Source organism: Schistocerca nitens, chromosome 10 (genome assembly GCF_023898315.1).
Source record: "Schistocerca nitens isolate TAMUIC-IGC-003100 chromosome 10, iqSchNite1.1, whole genome shotgun sequence".
Taxonomy (NCBI): Eukaryota; Metazoa; Arthropoda; class Insecta; order Orthoptera; family Acrididae; genus Schistocerca; species Schistocerca nitens.
Genome location: NC_064623.1, coordinates 12,599,184 through 12,618,911, shown reverse-complemented (window position 1 = coordinate 12,618,911; position 19,728 = coordinate 12,599,184). Strand labels below are relative to the sequence as shown.

The 19,728-nt window shown below is 39.5% G+C and overlaps 1 protein-coding gene across 4 annotated transcripts in view; it reads left to right on the top strand.

The window, feature by feature from the left end:
- Nucleotides 1-19,728, top strand: part of LOC126210529 (mitochondrial 2-oxodicarboxylate carrier-like) — a 97,110-nt gene that overhangs the window by 28,353 nt on the left and 49,029 nt on the right. For all 4 annotated transcript variants that reach the window (XM_049939780.1, XM_049939781.1, XM_049939779.1 and 1 more), the window contains exons 2-4: nt 1,246-1,363; nt 14,836-15,059; nt 17,463-17,525. In XM_049939780.1, the coding sequence (XP_049795737.1) occupies nt 1,318-1,363; nt 14,836-15,059; nt 17,463-17,525 (333 nt within the window). In that variant the 5' untranslated portion in view covers nt 1,246-1,317. The remainder of the gene's footprint in view (nt 1-1,245; nt 1,364-14,835; nt 15,060-17,462; nt 17,526-19,728) is intronic.

Below are 19,728 nucleotides of genomic sequence, written 5' to 3'. Positions count from 1 at the left end.
ACTTTGGATATTTTTACTCCTGTTGTCATATGCAATTATCTTCTGGGGCAGTGAACCTACAGTAAATAAAATGTTTGTTCATCAGAAGAGAGCATACAGAATACTGTGTAGAGGAGATAACTGTACATCTCACAGACTCTTTTTTAAGAATGTCAGAATTCTTACATTCATTTTTCAACACATTTACTCCATCGCGAGTTTTGGTACTGACAGTAATCTCAGTTTAAGCAGAGCTGCAAGCTACACACAAACAGTACAAGACACAAAAATAATTTATACATAGACTTTTTCTTCTTGTCAAGGGTTCTTGGTAGAGTTATGTATTATGGTGGGATGGCATTGGAACTCTGCCATGATATAGACCTGAGAATTCAGTTGTCCTGTTAGCTGTGTGACAGGTACTAGTGTGCTATGATTGGACTCAGTTTTTACAGATTTAGCTACCTATTTTCTCATGATCATGTAAATGTTAAGGTGCAGCTACTTAGTCTCACCGAGGAAACAACAGCTTTTTCCAAAGTAATCACTTTATCTCTATTAACTTGATTAAATTTTGCTGCCATAAACACTAAAATGACAGCTCACTGCTAGAAGCACACAGATTAACTTTCTACAATTTCCTTGTATTTTGTAAATGTATACCATGACTTGTTCCATCTCCCAGAAGGTTTTTCTTCCTGAAGGGACTGAACGAACGAGTGAATACGCTGTGACCTTCATCCATGTAACAACTGCTGCTACTGCTTCTACTTCTATTACTACTACTGCTACTGTGTCCTACATGTTGTACATGTAGCATAGGAAAAAGCTTAACACTGTGATCACACCCTAAGGGTCACAGTTAATCTGAACTGATTTTTATTGTTACCAACAAATTCCATTAGAAAGTAAATGTAATGGAAAGTGTATGTAAGTATACCAAGGTCCTTGAACACCACTCTGCAAAATGTGCAATCATCTACGTTACATAACATTCTCCCTGTTCAGTTTTGATGAACAAACATTGTTTTAATTTAGGTGCACTGCTACTGGAGCTAACAGCGTGCTGTTCATTATTTCTTGTTGTGACACTACCCAAGACGAGGGTGGTATATTTTCGATAGTGTGAAACTGGAGAAGCTATATTTTCCCGATGCTTGTGCAAAATGAGTCAAGAATTTGCACACAAAGTAATAATAGTATTTACTGTGGTCACGGCTCGTTGCTCATTAGGATAACTATTAGTAACGTCTGTATTGTTGACAGATATTGCATGTGACCAGTTCAAGAGAGCCTCAGTTCAGCGTGTCACAGTGGAAGGGACGTCCGTAGCTGAAGATGTCGGAAAACACTGCAATGATGATAGCCGCAGGTGGCATTACAGGTAAGTTTTCATACGGGCTCTTCAATTTCTGTGCAGAGGCGAGGAGTCGGCACCGTACCAAGAGTGTGGTCACAGTTCTGACCAGGGCACCTGTTTTTGAATTCACTGTGCTACACTACTGGCCATTACAGATTCAGCGTTCTGGAGATGACACGCAACAGATGTCAAATTATCACAAAGTGTTCTGCTTCCTCAGATTTGCAGTGAGATGAGTATGCAACTAGACAGTGCGAAAAAGGTCTCAAATTGTGACGGACTGTCAGCAAAGCACCCATTGTTGCAACTTTCTTTGATACTCTAATTTGGTTGTCCCCTCAGCTCAAACAATACAAAGATATCAAAATGATGAAATTTAAGTTTTAAAGCAACATTTCTCTAATTGCACTGTCGGACATGTAAGTTGTTGATGACAGTCTAGATAATTCGATGAAATTGGTACCTCAGCTTGTCATCCAGTACATTTTGTTAGCCGGCCGCTGGTGGCCGAGCGGTTCTAGGCGCTTCAGTCTGGAACCGCGCGAATGCTACGGTCGCAGGTTCGAATCCTGCCTCGGGCATGTATGTGTGTGATGTCCTTAGGTTAGTTAGGTTTAAGTAGTTCTAAGTTCTAGGGGACTGATGACCTGAGATGTTAAGTCCCATAGTGCTCAGAGCCATTTGAACCATTTTGTTATATGATTCTGAAAGATGTTAATATGTTCAAACAAATTGTTCGATTATAATTGTAGCTTCAGCATAACCATGGGTCCTCATTAATAATGTACAACAAACAGGATATAAAGGGCCAGTTTTAAAATAAAGACTAACTTTATGAGTGGTGGATTTGTATTTCTTCTTGAAATTGATAATTTGCAAAAGTTAACATCTTTGTTACACATGGTTTTGACCACATTTAGTTCACAGGATAAAATTATACTTCATCGGCATGAAGCCATGTCTCAGTCCCTCTTTCCTGTGTCTGTTCACGACCATGACTTTACAAAGATACTCTCTAAGCAAAGTAACACAAAGATATCACATCTTGCTGGTGCAAAGCACCAACTATGCAAGTTTACTACAGGCTCGAGTTAACATTTATCGAGAGGTCACCTCCAGTTTGTATTGATGGTCTTTTGGACCTATTTCTGAAGTGTAGGCTGGTGCCTCATCTTCCAGATCTCTCTGACAATATTGTTAGACGTGATAAAGTGAGACCATACGTCGTCGCCTTTGCTTTGCTGTCTGTTGCTCGCACATTCTCTGGATCTCTCACACAGTGAAAACTTCTGGTCGGGGGACTGATACTCACCAGTCACTATGATTGATGAACTCTGGCATGGGGCTCAATTGGACACACTGTCCAACCAGGTTAAGGCCATAGTTGCTGTCAGAGGTTACAGCTCTGTGTTATGAATTTTGCACTGCTGTACAGTCCAAAATCACATACTATATATGCACATTAAGTACAACTGTATTATTTACTATTATATCTGGTGTTGGAGTTTTAAATGCAAGCTGTGTACTGAAAATATATGTGTAAACATTGTTACAAGGTAAGACAACAACAAGAGAGTGACACTCAGTAGCTGACAGGGAAATAGCTTACTCATTTATCACCGCAGCTTCTTCTTTTCATCTGCATGTAATAAATTAGGTTACTTGCGTCGTCTTCCCTCGTTCTCTTCAGCTGATTGATGAAATTGCCTCACTTGTCGATGTCATTTTTTGTCATCAATTTGCACCAAATGATTCTCACATTTATGTCTATGTTACTGTATTTTATTCTTTAGAATTCTCACTTATCTTTTTATTTTTCCTTTTTTGCTAGTGTAGTAAATAAGAGAGTACAATAATTATGCTCTGAAAATAAGCGCACTAGACAAAAAATTGCTCACCCTCAGGAATCATCAGGCCCTTGCCTTTAACTCTCATAATGGGCTCAAATCAGCGTGGAGGCCGCAAGTTTCTTCTGGTGTACCGTATCCAGCTGATGACACTCACTGATCGTCATATCCTGTAGAGTTACCAAATTACGGGGATTTTGACTGCAGCATGTAGTGCTCATTTTCACTGGAAATGATTTCTTTAACTGAGATTTAATATTGTTTTTCTGTTATCTTTTCACTGCTCGACAGTCGCCTTGTATGCAGCTATTATGGACTTTGTCTCTTCCGTGCGTAATTATCACTGTAATGAAATTTAATACTGCATTTCTTACATTGTTTTGTCTATAAATGTAAATTGATTGCCTGGATAACATGTAACTTTTGTCAGATCTTAACATCTGAGATGTATAAGTCTGTTCAAAGAGTGAATGAATATGAGTGACATTTCATTTGCCTGATCAGTCTTAACTATTGTAAAAAATATTTATATTCTGTGAGGATTTCACACCTCTCCGAAGTAGAGCGATGATGCTAGGAGCTTCTGTATTCATATCTGCACAAGCACTTCCTTTCACGAAGGTGCTGCAGTCACCGCCCCATCTGGAAGACACACGTCATCCCTCGGCATGGTTCCACGTGTCCAAATGAAATAAAAAATCTCCACAATATTTGTGCTCTTCTCTACTATAACTTGTTTTACTGCTTTCATTCCCAAGTATCATTTCTCCATAAGAATGCTTACGGAACACATCACTCCTCTGGGGTTATATGTAACACCAGACAAATTATACACCTGCTGCTCCAAATAATGCAAGAAATTTCCCTTGAGATTAAGATTTGAGGATTTAGAGCAGGAGTAGTCAACCCTTTTTTATCTACTGCTCACTTTTATACCTTTGTTGGCAGTAAAATTTTCTAGGAACTTGTAACGTAGGAAATAACTTTATAAAATGTATAAAACAGAGCTATAGTAAGTTACAGATTATAATGTTGGGTTGGTGCAAAAGTTTCTAACCTTTTTGCGTAAGTTTAATAAACACATGTTGTCAGTAATATATTCTTCTTCACTATTTACAATAATCTTCAACGCTGGGGTAACGTTTTGATTCCACGACTGGAAGTTGTGTGGTTTTGTGGTGAAGAACCTGTTGAGGCATGTTAAGCACTTATTTTCATCCACAAATGAAGTTCCTTGAAGAATGTTTGATAGAGAATGGAAAAGGTGAAAATCTGAGGGTGCCACATCAGGTGATTGCAGAATGACTTCGCAACCCAACTCCTGTATAGGGATCTTCTGTGGTTGCGTGCAGGTCATTGTATCGGGAGTTGCTGCTGTTTTTTGGGGTTAACCATTCCTTTCTTTCCCTGATGTTAGCATAAAGACACTATTTCTTATCACCAGTAATGATACAGAATAGGAATGGTCAGCCTTTCTCCTCGAACCAGTTGATGATGAACAAGCCGAGATGCCCAAATGGCGACATGTTGATTTTTGTGATTTTGGCTTAGAGCGTGCGGTACCCCTACACCCGATTTTTGAAACTTCCACATTCCGTGCAAATGCCGTACGATGGTGGAATGATCACAGTTCATCACATTTGCCAGTTCTCGGTTACACTGGTGTGGATCATTGTGGATTAATGTGTTTAAATGAGCTTCACGATACCCCAAAGGCCTTCCTGAAACTGGAGAGACACTAATGTTAAAATGATACTCCTTAAACCGAGAAAACCATTTTCTTGCCACGCTCTGTCCAGTGGCGTTATCACCATACACGGTGCAAACAGAAGAATACGTCGGAAATGTTCTGATTTCTCCACTTGACACTCCCATTTTCTAGTGTCCGCAGCTCCGCTCATTATCTCCAAAGGACAAAGTGACAAGATGTAATCTCGGATAGCAACAGTGAACTAGAAATAAAAAATAGCAAATGATAAATAAAGCCACAGCAGTGAGAACACCAACACACAAAACAAAACCGCTTATCAATTATACACCAACATAACAATAATTAAATAGCAAATATTTTATGCCAGAATTTTATGAATACCTAATGAAAATTATTTTAAAACCCTACTGTATACCATCCACTGTGAAAGCTGGAAGCCCTTCTAGTGGGCGATAGGGACCAGGTTGACTGTCACTGGTTTAGAGGGCCACTCGAGGTGTGAAAGAGTTCCCGAGTGAGTGTTTGTTGAACCAGGAATGTATGTGTGCAGCTCTGTGGACACAGCCATTGTCATGTTGGAAGACAGAGGTGTGCACTGCATACAGTTTCATCATGAAGATATACAAGAAAGTTTAATGCTCATTCACCAGGAATGCACAAATAAACATCACAGTTGATGTTCACCGTAACTTGAACGAGTGAGCCCGAGTCGTGGTAACGAGAAGCACGCCCGAGAGAGCAACAGGGAACAAACTCTGGCCTGTCCTGCACCCTCCACACACTGTGGTCGAACACATCACTAGGCTATCGGTCCGCTTGACACTTCGCCTCGTGTTGTCTGAGCAGAGGTAAATTCATTACTTCTCAAACCACAGTAGACACCTCCACTCAGTTACTGTGTCGTTTGGCCCACTGGAGACTTGCAGCTTACTGTGCCGCTGTGAGCAATGCTATATGACTTCAGTTGTCCATTCTGTACAGTTTCCTTCACTGTATTCTCTCAGGAACTATAGCAGCTGTCACCTAAATAAGTATCTCGAGGTTGTGCTCACTGTGTCACAGCATCAGGTACGAACTGCTGTAATTTGTCAATTTTACAGCTCTGTTGCCATTTACGTGCTATAGCGGCGATGCAGGTCAGCGCCACCTGCATTTTCACCGTTTCTGTGTGATATGTATGTTTGTGTGTGGTTTCTGTCTTCTGTAGAAAGGTGCGTTGACTTGTGTGTTATAGCGGGGGTAAGGAAGGAGCGAGGGTCCAACTGGCCCGTGTGTGTAAAGGATGACGAGACATTCGAAAATAAACTAAGATTGTTGTATCGAACATACTGAAGCCAGGAATGATATAAATTTTGCACAAATTTATAAACTGACAGTAAAGCCTTGTTGTATTTCCGAATCGACTGTATTCCGTGTAAACAGTGCAGTGATGTTGACAGAGTCTCCAGATGTGAGCTTGTACTTCGATCCTCCAAGAAAGGGATACAAACAAAAATGGAAATCTACAGAATTTGATGATTTTTTAACAAAAATTTATTGTGGAGAAGTGTACTTGGTTACTGCAGAAGAGGAGAGCATCTGACAGATAGAAAAATACAGGGTGATCTCTGTGAAATAATTCTGTTCTTTGGCTTCACTGTTTATTAGGTTTTTGGGTCACAAAGTGTAACGACGGACAAAAATTTTTAATGGGACACAGATATTGGAGCAGCAAGGTCGAATCTTTGTGTGTAGAATGCACTTATTGTGTATTGAGGACAACTGTCTTGTGGTATTCTTCAGTAAAACTTGGGCTTTACAAAACCATACAAACAAATATCTTTCACTCTACTGCAATGGAAATAGTGGGCTGAAAATATGTACAGCTGCTTTTGTAAGGCATATATTGGCAATTTGTGTGCTGGGTGCAGTGATGGAGGGTCTGTAATAACTGCAAATAAAAATAAAAAAAATTGGGAAATAGAGAATATTCTCGGTCTGTTTAGGTGAGCTGTTGGAACTAAAGTCCTGGTGGCAGCATATGATTACTCACGCACTATTGCACGTGGAATCTCTTGTAAATAAAATGCACTCTTGGGGGACACAATACAATACACATGTTACCAAAATTAATTTTACAGTTTTCTTAATAACTTTCTCACTGAAAGTTTCTATTAGGGCCAACAGAATGCGAAGTCATCAGCAACGACATTTTTCATTACACAGGTGGAAAAGTTTTAAACCTCTTATGTTATTTTATTCTGACTCAGAATACTTTTTTGTTTTCACAGTAAAATATGTGTCATGTGCATCTAGAAACATTGAGAATGTTCCTATATTTTTTTAATCCAAATATGTCAGTGGTTTTTTCACATGTTGAAGTAAAAAATTATTTTTCTCCAAAATTTTGTGTGATGTTAGTTTTTATTTCCTTTCATAGCAGGGAAATAACTCTGTAATATTGTAGACTAAAAATAGAAATGTCTAATTTTTCAGAATTTTTTATTAACATTTGAAATTATCAGTAATTGGCACTGCTGTAAGATGGTGAGATGATCCTAAAGTGTCTATTTTGATGACAGCCCCTATAGTTCACTTGTGCCTGCATTTACTGACAGCAGCAATTCCTGTCAGTTCAAAACCGGTTGTCACTGATGAGATGTGACATTCTTCTTTGTTCCCTGTCAGTTAGGATCTTTTTGTGCCCACTGTTCTGATGGTCCCAGTACATGACTGGGAGTGATAGACCATTCCTCATACAAGGGTAGTTTGAACAGTTCTCAGAACGGAATAGAAAGGAACGACTTACCTCGGTGAAATATTTTTATTTTTCAATCTAGGCTTCCCGTAAACTATTGCACTCGATCCGTTGATGTTCCTATGCCTCGATCCAATCTCAAATATTAGATTCCTCCTGCTCTGCAAAATATCCATCATCTTCAGCTGTCAGTTTTTTATTCAAAGAGAATCTCTGTCCACTGAGGTAAATTTTTAGCTCGAGGAAGAGATGGAAGCCTGATGCAGCCAAATCAGGCAAAAAAGGTGGTTGTGGCAACAATTCGTGTCTTAGTTCACGTATTTTTGCCGTGGCTGTGATACTCGTGTGTGGGTGCATTGTCACTATGAAAGATGACTTTCTCTGTTGCCAAATTGAGCCTCTTTTTGTGTATCTTTCACTGTAGTCAGTCAGTGAGATTGGTGTAGTATTGTTCTGCAATTATTTGACAAGTGGGAAAATAATGTATTGGGCGAATGCCTTTCACATTCCAGAAAACTGATGCCTTGACCTTTGCGGCCAAATGTATAGTATTTGCTTTCCTTGCTGGCTGTTAATTGACATAATTCCACTGTTTTGAGTGGTATAGCGGTTTCCACTGTTTTGAGTGGTATAGCAGTGGACCCATGTTTCATGTGCAGTTACAAACCAGTGCAAAAAATCTTATCAGCTGCTCTGAAAACAAGTGAAACATTGTTCGGACATTTCCATTCTGATCTATTTTTGAGCCTGCACTCTTAAAGAGTCACGGCATCTGTCTGGCAGTTATTTTTCTCGTGTCCGATTTCACCGTTAAAATGTAACAAGTGCATTCAGGTGACATCCCTGCATCTTTGGCAATTCCTTGCAGTTTCGGTCAGTTATCCTCTGTGACCATTTTATGTAATTTTGCAGAAATATCAGGGGTAGTGGCACCACACTGCAGATCACCATCCGACTCGTCCCTCCATTCTGCAGCAGTCAAATGAGAAGGAGCAGAGTCCCCCATTGTGTTCTGGAAATCAGCACAAATTTCCTTCATTTTCATACTTTCTTTATGAACTACATAACCACTCCTCGAATCTTGGATTTTGCCGTCTTCAGAAATCACTACACGGGACGCCCACACCGTAGATCTCTTATCGAGAGCACTAGTGCAGCACATGTTTATTTCTAAATTACGAAATATTATTACTGGAGTACATTGTCACCCTACCATCGACATCCGGTGGTGATTCTGCAATTTTCAAACCACCCCTGTTGATGTGTCGAACAGCCTGCATTGCTACCAGCAGATCGAACCACTCGATTCACATTGTAATGACAGGCACATCCAAACACTATGGCTCCTTCCTGCCATTCTGTCATGTCCCCAAAATGCCAGTGCTGGAGGGCAAGGTGACTGTCTGGTGCCAGTCCTACACCATCTACGGTGCCCCACAGCGACCAGTGTGTTCTTTTAAGGCACGAACAACTTTTTTTTTCTGGTGTGCTTATATCTTATGTAAGACAACTGACGCATTTTATATCTGCTTTATATATTTGGTACGTTGCAATTCATAAGCTTCTGCTTGGAACTGATTCGCAACACAAATAATTTCATATTATACAAGTAATTTCACTAAGCTGCTCATATACCGAAATTACCCTCCCGACCTCGTCCAGAAACAGATCTCCTATGCCTTGTCTCTCCAGTGACCACAACCTCCCACTGTCCGGCCACAAAGGAGCACTCGTCTTGTGGCTCGGTACCGTCCGTGACTTGTGCAACTGAATCGAATCTCCACCAGAATTTTGACTACCTCTCCTTGTGCCCTGAAATGAGGAGTGTCCTACCCACTATTGTTCCCACTATCTGCCCCACCCTTCCCATATCAGTAGTCCAGCACCAACCAGACTGCACAGTACCCATTTCTGTCCCTACTACCGAGTGAGGCGGCACAGTGGTTAGCACACTGGACTCGCATTTGGGAGGATGACGGGTCAGTCCCGCGTTCGGCCGTCCCAATTTAGGTTTTCCGTGATTTCCGTAAATCACTTCAGGCAAGTGACGCAATGGTTCCTTTGACAGGGCACGGGCGACTTACTTCCCCATCCTTTCCTTAATCTGATGAAACCGATGACCTCGTTGTTTGGTTTCTTCCCCCAAATCGACCAACCATTCTGTCCCTACTGCACCCCTGCTCCCAATTCCTTGTCCCACGGCTCATATCCTTGCATGCAATAGACTTCGATGTGAAACCTGTCTCTTACTCCTCCCACCAGCACCTACTCTACTCCAGTCCTGTCATAGGCATCTCCTATTCCAGTAAAGGCAGGGCTACCTGTGAAGGCAGCCATGTGATTTACAAACTAAGCTGCAACCATTGTACTGTGTGGTATGACAAGTAAGTAGATGTCTGTCGGCGCAAATGATCACTAACAAACGGGCAGTGAGAGACAGCTGGACCGTTCAAGTTGCTGAATGTGCTGCACAACACGATGTACTTCACTTTGACAATTGCTTCGTAGCCTGTGCCACTTGGATTTTTCCTGCCGACACCAGCTTTTCTGAATTGTGCTGGTGGGAACGCCCTAAAACTTATTCGTTGTTCCTGCAACCCCCCTGGCTTCAACCTTCACTATTTTCTGTTCTCCACCTACCTATCCCCTTCCCAGCTCCCACACCAGCACTGCACATGCCTCCATTCCGCAAATGCACGCACTATTCTCTTCCCCTTCTCCACTTCTCTCCTCTGCCTGTTCTGCTCCCTCTTCCCTCCTCTCCCCCCACCTATCACAGCGTCCCAACTCTGCACCTAGCACAGCTCTATCCTGTCCCCACCACATCCCTTTACATTCTCACAGGCAGCACAGTATCTTCTCCCACCTCGTGCCTCCTCCATATCCCCACCACCCAGGACTGCTGCTCATGTCAGACGTGATCGTGTGTGTGTGTGTGTGTGTGTGTGTGTGTGTGTGAGAGAGAGAGAGAGAGAGAGAGAGAGAGAGAGAGAGAGAGTGGTGTTTGTGTGAATATGTGTGTTCTTTCTATTTCTGAAGAAGGCCGTGTGGGCGAAAGCTGAAATGTGTAGTAGTTTTCTCAGTGTGTCTGTCTGCAACTCAATGCCTCATCTATGTGGCAAGTAGCAAACCATGATTTTCATAATATTGTTGTAATTTCGTTTAATACATGACATCTTCATAAAATACTTTGAAGGAATATAAACATTTTTCTGACAAAAAATATTTTAATTTTGTGCTCAAATTGCTCCCTTACGTATGATAAGAAAATTTAGGAGAATTTTAAATGAAGTCAAACCTCCAATAAATGGCTCTGCTCTATAATTTTTAGTATTGTTGAAAGCCGTTCTTTTGACATAGTGCTGTTATCCTGTCCACCAATGCATTTATTTCTTCATTTTGTTGAGCCACAAAAGGTATAATCAATTTGTAAAAAGAATAAGGAAAATACTATTATGTATTTATGTTATGGAAAAATTTCATGCCTAACTCGTGTATGAGTCTTATTGCCATGTTCTGTAAGACCAATTTTCAGTTTAAATGTATGTTCACAACACAGCCCTATAATTCAGTCCCATAGTTAAGAATAGCAAAAATTGTCCCAAAATATAAATTTGTAATATTTGGCTGAGAACTACCTTTGACTGCTGAGTGAGAAGCTGCAGGCTGCTACCAAGTTTTTCCATATTCAGAATAATTGTGGCTTACCTGCTGAAGATAACATCCTTGTGTGCACCAAGAAATATACAGTTAAGGGTTTTTGTTGCCAATATACTGCACCCAAATGTTTACTTGTCTGATCCTGCTCAAACTAGACCTGTAAGTATGTAAATATCTTGTGAATTATATTATTTTTGTTGTTCTTGAATTATAATGTCACAGTATGTCCAATATCCTTGTAAAAGTAATCTATGAATGAATAAAACTACTGCTACAACTACTACTACTGTACGTTGATTTGGTCAGAACAGCCAATTGTAAATATCATGAGCTTGTTAATTATTGAAAGTATTTCAAGTCCATCTCAAACAACTAAAAATGTGTACTTTTGTCATCAGATGTCTTTCTTTTCATTGATATAAAACATCATCTGTTGTCTCTAATGAAATGGGTGGCTTGATTTCTAGATAATTCATTATGTAAGATGTTGCTCATAGTATTTTATGTCTGATTTTCATTCACATCAGGATGTATCAACGCACTCCTAGGAGAAACGTCACCAGTGCGTCACATCGACATGTCCAAAAATCATCTTCAGTCTGCAATGTGGACGTATGTCTACAGCTGTCATTTTGCAACGTAATGATGCTCGACTTAGTACTGCTTGTGCAACAGTTGCATCTGTCACTGATCCACATTTCAGTACTTTTACACACTTGCCCCCCCCCCCCCCCCTGCCCTGCTGTGACCCCCCCCCTCCTCCCACCCTAATGCTCATTTTACCTTGCGTGCAACTCATAACAAAAAGGGTGAACCACAGAAAGAAGAGATGAGAGGGAAGAAAATTTGTTACAATGAAGAGATGCACCAGGTGACACACGAGGTGTTTGAGCATACAGACACTAGAATTTTTTTCCCAGAGGAATCTTCTGACTTCCTGTAAAATAGAGGAGGTATCTTGAATGTCAGGGAAACTGTCTCAAAAAGTTATGCACATATGTTCCATTTTTGTTCAGTAAATCACACACAAAGAAAAAAACTGTCATTTATTTCTACAGAAAGTAATACTGGTCAGAAACCAAAAGAAAAGTTTGTAGTTATATATACAGAAACCAATACTCATTGAGACATGGACTGTTTCACTTGTGACAGGTAATGTGTAGTGTTTGGTGGTGTAGGCAGGATTCAGAAGAGATGGCATGTTGTATTGCCACAAAACGTGTGGGCAGGTGCATATCCTAGAGCAGTTGTGGAAACGAGGCATCGATATCACTAGTATCGATGCATTTGCGGGAATTGTTCGTGACAGACTCGTAGGATCAAATAGATTAACAGGTGCAGTGTATCACTATTTTCTGCACAATGAATTACCGGTGCTATTGGAGAACAATACCCTTGTAGAAAGACAGCAACTGGGGCACCAGCCCCACTTCTTACACATTGTTTGCAGTTTCTCACAGCTGCGGAGGTCCGGTAGCATGGTCGTCGCCTCTCTGCCCCCTCCCCTTCTCGCCACTGCCCCTTAGTAAAGCTGTATCATTTTATACAGACAACGGTCTTCAAAATTGTGCTGAAGGTTGTTAGCAAGCTAAATATTTACATTTTGAATGTTTGGCTGTGTTGTTTTATAATGTTTTCCAGAAATTGCCATCAGAACATTTGACATATTGTATACAAAAATTGCATTTTATTAACGAGATTATATCTTCCTGGATTTACCACTATTGATATGACTGAATATAAGTCTTCAGAAGACTTGGGGGTAATGAACTTTTCTACTGCAGTTCATTATATTACTTCAAATGGTGTTCTGTGATAATTAATATACAGTAAAACTGGGCAGCTTTGTGGCATTTTTAGCACTTTTTAACATAACATTACACAGATATGTACTGCAACATTTAATTTCCACATATATGGAATGTTATAACATTTAACCTTTAAGTTCAATGGCAGTGAAGTTATGATATATGATAAGGTATTTCAAACATCGAATATTAAATGTCACAAAGTTTCTCTCCAGCTCAGCATAACTTTGTGACGTGAGGTCTGAGATGAGGGAAGTGGAGTTAAATTCATCAGTCTCTAAGATGGGCTGCTTTAGGTTCTTTTAGCTTTGTTACCTATTTGTGCTATTTTATGAGTTTTGTTTTACCCACACACAGAAAAATGTTCATCACAAAGTTTGCGAATTTGGCTGGATTTCTTCTTATAACGTTCTTAAAATCCAAATAATTCTAGACTTATCATCATTGATAGAAAATAAAAATGGAAAAAAGACTAAACTGCATTAAGCAATGTAATTAAACAAAACTCTCACACATGTATTTATGCACCTGTTCAGTGGAACCAGCTCACACCATTTACATTTAACAAAGTGCCCTCTAAGCGAGGTAGTTATTTCAAATTCTTACACATTTAACAAGTTCAGCAGCATGAAAAATAATAAATAAAAAAAGGTCACAATACTTTACAATATTCTGAGCATCTCTGTTATATTTAGAAACGAAGTTATAATGTAAGATAAAACTGTGTTTTTTAGTGAACTATTCACAAACATACCTAATTTCTTTAATGAGACTTGTTTTCTATAATTTTCACACTTCTTTCTGCAGGTGTGTGTGCTGTCGCAAAGTTACCCCTATAATCTGCAGAAATAACTTTTTTTTGCTTTCCAATAGCTGTAGAAAAATTTTATAAAATTCATCTCGTACACAATGGTTCGCACATATCACTCATTTATACCAACTTACCTTCAGTTAGTAGCTTCCGTCACTAATAGCAGCGTTGTGGAGAAATGCACTGCAGCAAAGGTAAATGTTGAAAACACACTGTGACTGAAGTATTTGTTGAATGTTGACCTGAGTTACAGTATACAGGAATAAAAAGTTGGAACAATTTTAATAAACATTTTTGGAACTGTGATTAAATTTTTTTTTAATTTTTTGTTTTTAAAATTCAGTCTAAATCACTCCACATATGTTACAAGAACATTCGTGATATCACAGCAGCTGAGAAGAGTGCTCCACCTACCATCTTCGAAGGATGCCATGGGTCTGATGTTGGTCACGTGATATGACCGAAACCGGTCACCTATGTTCTTGTAACATACGTGGTGTGATTAAGACTGAATTTTAAAAACAAAAAATTTTAAAAAGCTGGAACACACTGTTGTCACAAAGTAATACCTTGCTCACAATACTGCCCAGTTTTATGGTATTATGACAGGAAAAAATATAATTGTTAATATACAACGACTTAATAAAAATGACGACATATCACGTGCTTCAGTAGAAGCCTGTATCAGCTACTCCTATATGAAAATCTAGGGCTGTTATATTACAACTACTCGAGTGAAAGTGAGGCACTTCCTAGCTTTAGGAAATATAGCACCTTCCCTGGGGGATAGTGTGAGGAGAGTTAAAAAGAAACTGCAAGTCAGTCATTTTTTATGTATGTAGTTTACCCGTTTGTCATGTTTATTTTGCTCAAGATTTTATACGGTCACATTACTCTTACCTGTACGTTCACAATGTTACAGCATTTATGGAAGTATGCGTTATGCACCCCCTTGACGTGGTGAAGACGTGTTTGCAGCTGCAGCACTCACCGGTGGCCGGATCCACGCCCATGGGCGTAGCCCAGTACTACTACACTGGCGTTGTCAACTGTGTTCGGACTGTCTACCGCCAGGAGAGCTTCCTCTCGCTGTGGAAGGGAGTCGTCCCTCCCGTACTCATTGAGACTCCGAGGAGAGCAATGAATGTGAGTCACTCAATTTGCTTCTGAGGTAATCTCTTCATAGTACAGGGTGATTCAAAAAGAATACCACAACTTTAAAAATGTGTATTTAATGAAAGAAACATAATATAACCTTCTGTTATACATCATTACAAAGAGTATTTAAAAAGGTTTTTTTTCACTCAAAAACAAGTTCAGAGATGTTCAATATGGCCCCCTCCAGACACAAGAGCAATATCAACCCGATACTCCAACTCGTTCCACACTCTCTGTAGCATATCAGGCGTAACAGTTTGGATAGCTGCTGTTATTTCTCATTTCAAATCATCAATGGTGGCTGGGAGAGGTGGCCGAAACACCATATCCTTAACATAGCCCCATAAGAAAAAATCGCAGGAGGTAAGATCAGGGCTTCTTGGAGGCCAGTGATGAAGTGCTCTGTCACGGGCTGCCTGGTGGCCGATCCATCGCCTCGGGTAGTTGACGTTCAGGTTTCATAACTAACCTTTTTCGTAGGACTCTCCATACAGTTGATTGTGGAATTTGCAGCTCTCTGCTAGCTCTTCGAGTCGATTTTCCTGGGCTGCGAACAAATGCTTGCTGGATGCGTGCTACATTTTCATCACTCGTTCTCGGCCGTCCAGAACTTTTCCCTTTGCACAAACACCCATTCTCTGTAAACTGTTTATACCAACGTTTAATACACCACCTATCAGGAGGTTTAACACAATACTTCGTTTGAAATGCACGCTGAACAACTGTCGTCGATTCACTTCTGCCGTACTCAATAACACAAAAAGCTTTCTGTTGAGCGGTCGCCATCTTAGCATCAACTGACGCTGACGCCTAGTCAACAGCGCCTCAAGCGAACAAATGTACAACTAAATGAAACTTTATAGCTCTCTTAATTCGCCGACAGATAGTGCTTAGCTCTGCCTTTTGTCATTGCAGAGTTTTAAATTCCTAAAGTTGTGGTATTCTTTTTGAATCACCCTGTATAGTCACTGCACTGTAGTTTTATATAAATATTCCCCTTATTTTGTATGTTTTCTTTCAGAAGTATATATAATGATTTTGTTTCAACCAAAATTGTTGTTAATAATAATTACTAAACTGATCTTCAGAAAAACATTAGGTCCCATTCTTTCAAATCAACCCCACACGAGAATGAGTAATGGCTGGTGTGTGGTGCATGTTTCAAATAAGGAAGTTCCCACACCACACCCTGTATAACCAGTTCATAAATGTACAGCAAGGGAACATTTAGTATAATGAGGAGATTATTTTTAAGTAGGTGGCACGACATTCTTTGCTTTGCATTGTGCATATTTCTAATGATGATATTTGAAGCATTAACGGTTGGGACATATTGTTCAAGCTGCCTCAAAATATAGTTCTGGGTATATTATTATCGAGTCAAAGGAGCGGTGATATACTGCTTTTCTTTTATTCATGCTGGTTGCATTGTATAATATCATCAGTGCAAATGCTAGGCTTTTTCATATATTTGCAGGGTCTGAATGTGTTAGCTCCATGACATGTTTATGTCCAGTTGCATTCCTAGGAATTTCCTGCAAATCCTGGTTTTTGTAATGGATACGAACGTCATTTAACTTTCTTTGTTTTGTTTGAAACTGCATTAACTGATTTTTTTCTGTTTTAATCTTAAACCATCCAGGTTAATTCAGTTGTCTAATTTTTTGTCGTATTTATGGCAGTTTGAGGAATTTAGTTAGCACTGGTAGTTTCAATGGTACAGATGTATCACTGCAAATAGAACTGACAGTCATTATTGAGCAGTAGATCATTTAAGTAAAATGCAAACAAAATGGAGCCCTAGGTTGAATTTTGGGGATTTCCTGTGAAATAGTTTTTCCAATCCGAAGCATAATTGCCTCAATCTGATATTATAACAACTCTTTTTCTTCAACTAATAATGACAGAAATCTAAGGAGGCAAGTGTTAGATTTCTAGATATGTGCAAGGACATCTAATTTTGGCAGGGTACATGCAGATACTATTTAAAAATGTGTAGCAGGCTGGCTATGTCATGGTGGTTAAAGGGCATAGCACACAAATACTGCAGAGCAACTTCAGTATGTCAAGCAGAGAGTTGGAATCATATGGGGCACTAGTATACAGACAGCCTATCCATCCCATGTATCCCTTTGTTTTTAAATGTTGCAGATATTGTTCAGTGACATATGTGTTGTTTTCCCAAATTTCAAATCCCTTTTTTTTTCTTTTTTTCTCATTATAGTATTTATTTCATTTGGTATTGGTACTTGTGTCTGTCACAGGTATGCTTATTTGCTTGTAATTGATAAATTTCTGTTCTTTTTTGCATATTTCACTTACATGTTATAACTTACTGCTGACACAGTGTATTGCGTATCACTAATCTGAACTAATTATCTCATATTACAGTTTCTTCTCTTTGAAAACTATGAGCAGCACCTCTTGTTTGGGGCTGAAACAGCAAAACCATTGGTAAGTATAATGTGTTGTAGATTGATCCTGTTTTATACTACTATTATTAAGAATGTATGTATAAAAGAAATGTGGATCTGTAAATAATGGAAGGAGTAAAAAATAAGACTATTTCTTGTATTTGTAGTTGTAGACCACTCCGACTCACCATGTTGTTGAGACAGATTAGTCTACAAGTACAGTAAATGAGATTGAAATCATTGCAAAACTTTCCCTCAGAGCTAGAACCTGATCTAGGCAGCTCATAAAACTGTTTGGTATATTGACAACATCCTCAGATGTCCTACGAACTCTGTTGGCAACAATCAAACACAGTTCGAAAATAACAGTAATATTCATAAATATAATACTAGAAAGAGTAATGACATACACTATCCTTCCCTCAGCCTTAGGGTAGTGCAGAAATAAATGAATTCAGCCATAAAAATATTTGACCCCTATCCATATGATGTAAAGAATTCGACAGATAATAAAATGAACTTCAAATACAAACTGAAATTGTGTGTGCTTGGCAACTACTTCTACTCCATGATTTTGAAAGGCAGTAAATATAAAACATTGGGATGTACCAGAAAAGAAGAGTGTGTTGGAATGGTCTAGAGTTTCAGAAAATAAGCATTAGAGGTCAGTCAATGTGTTGTCTCAGTTAGCAGTGAGTCAGAAGTGAGATGACATCTGCTCAACAGAAAGTGTTTTGTGTGCTGCAGTTTGCAAAGACTGAGTTATTGATTTTGGTTCAGAGTGCTTTTCATTCATGTTTTAGCATTGATCCACTTGTCCCAAAAAATTTGTCATTGGTATTGCCAATTTGCAGAGACAGGGTGCTCGTACGAAGGTAAGAGTCTAGGTCGATCTCGCACTCGGTGGAAAGAATTCGGCAAATGTTTAAGCGAGGTCCAGAAGTCTGCTTGCCACACAAGCAGAAAACTGATAATGCCTCATACGACTGGGAAATGTTAAGACATCATTTGGTCTGTAAACCATACAGACTACAGTGTTCTGCTCAGGGTGTATACGACCCGGGAGATCCGGAAAAAACCCGGGAATTTTTTCATCCGGGAGAAATCCTAGAATTTGTATTGTTTTAGTTTTCAGTTAAATTTTTGTATCTTTGACTGGTAAGAACCAATTCTCTACCAAATAATATTACTGTATCTCACTACTGAATAATAATATTGCAGCAATAAAACATGAACGAGAGAAAAAAAAAACGAAAATAAAACTTAAGTTGCAACCATATATAACTATAGGAAGACTATGCAGTGCTTCGCAACAATGAATTGCTTCCGATGAGCATGACGTCACAACTGCAGTAGCGTTTGAGTAGTTGCGAGCTAGCTCTTGCGCATGTACTGTAGCGCCGCATATGAGTAGTATCTTCTCCCGTTTCTAGCTACAGAAGTGTGGCAGTTAGCTGTATAAGCAATAGCAGCAAGCAGCCAATACTACTCAGAAAAATTTTACTGGCACATCTAAGCTGCCAGATTCACGCATAGTCAACAGGCCCGGCTCTAGGAGTCGGAGGACAAACCGGGGTATCTACCCTGGGCGGCAATTTCAGGGGAGGGAGGGGGGGGGGGGCAAATTCATATTCTTGAGGAAAAAGACCTTGTTTCACAAAGCGCCTAGCATCCAGCACACGTTGGTCTGTCGATTATTCGTATGATTTCGAAACACATCCCTGTTGGTTTTTGAACATTTTTGAACAAATTCTAAGTTGATCCTGAATGAATCGTAAGTTTATTTTTGAATGCGTGCATAGTGTACGTGATGTCTCTGCTATGGGAATCCCTGTGGCATCTAGAGATAAACTTTCCTGCAGACAAAAGGGGACGGGGCTATACGAGTTGAGCGGAATAAAGCCAAACGGGTGAAAGCCAATGTGGTTGACTGGGTTTGAGAATGATCAACATTGTTATAATTACTAACAAAATCCATTGATTCAGACTACCAGAGTTGAAATAAACAATTAACAGGAGTAACAGGCAAGAAATATCACGTATTATCTTCTTGGTGTATCTAAGAAAATGAAATTTTGACAGAAAATATTTGGCCAGACCGTTACACTAGTAAAGGCCATCTGTACAGTCCCCAGCTAGCAGATGCTAAAGTTCTATTCTCGGAGTATCACAGAAAACACGTTGTATGAACATGTAATAACACCTAACCGAAGAATAAATGCGGGATAACTAAACCGGTGATT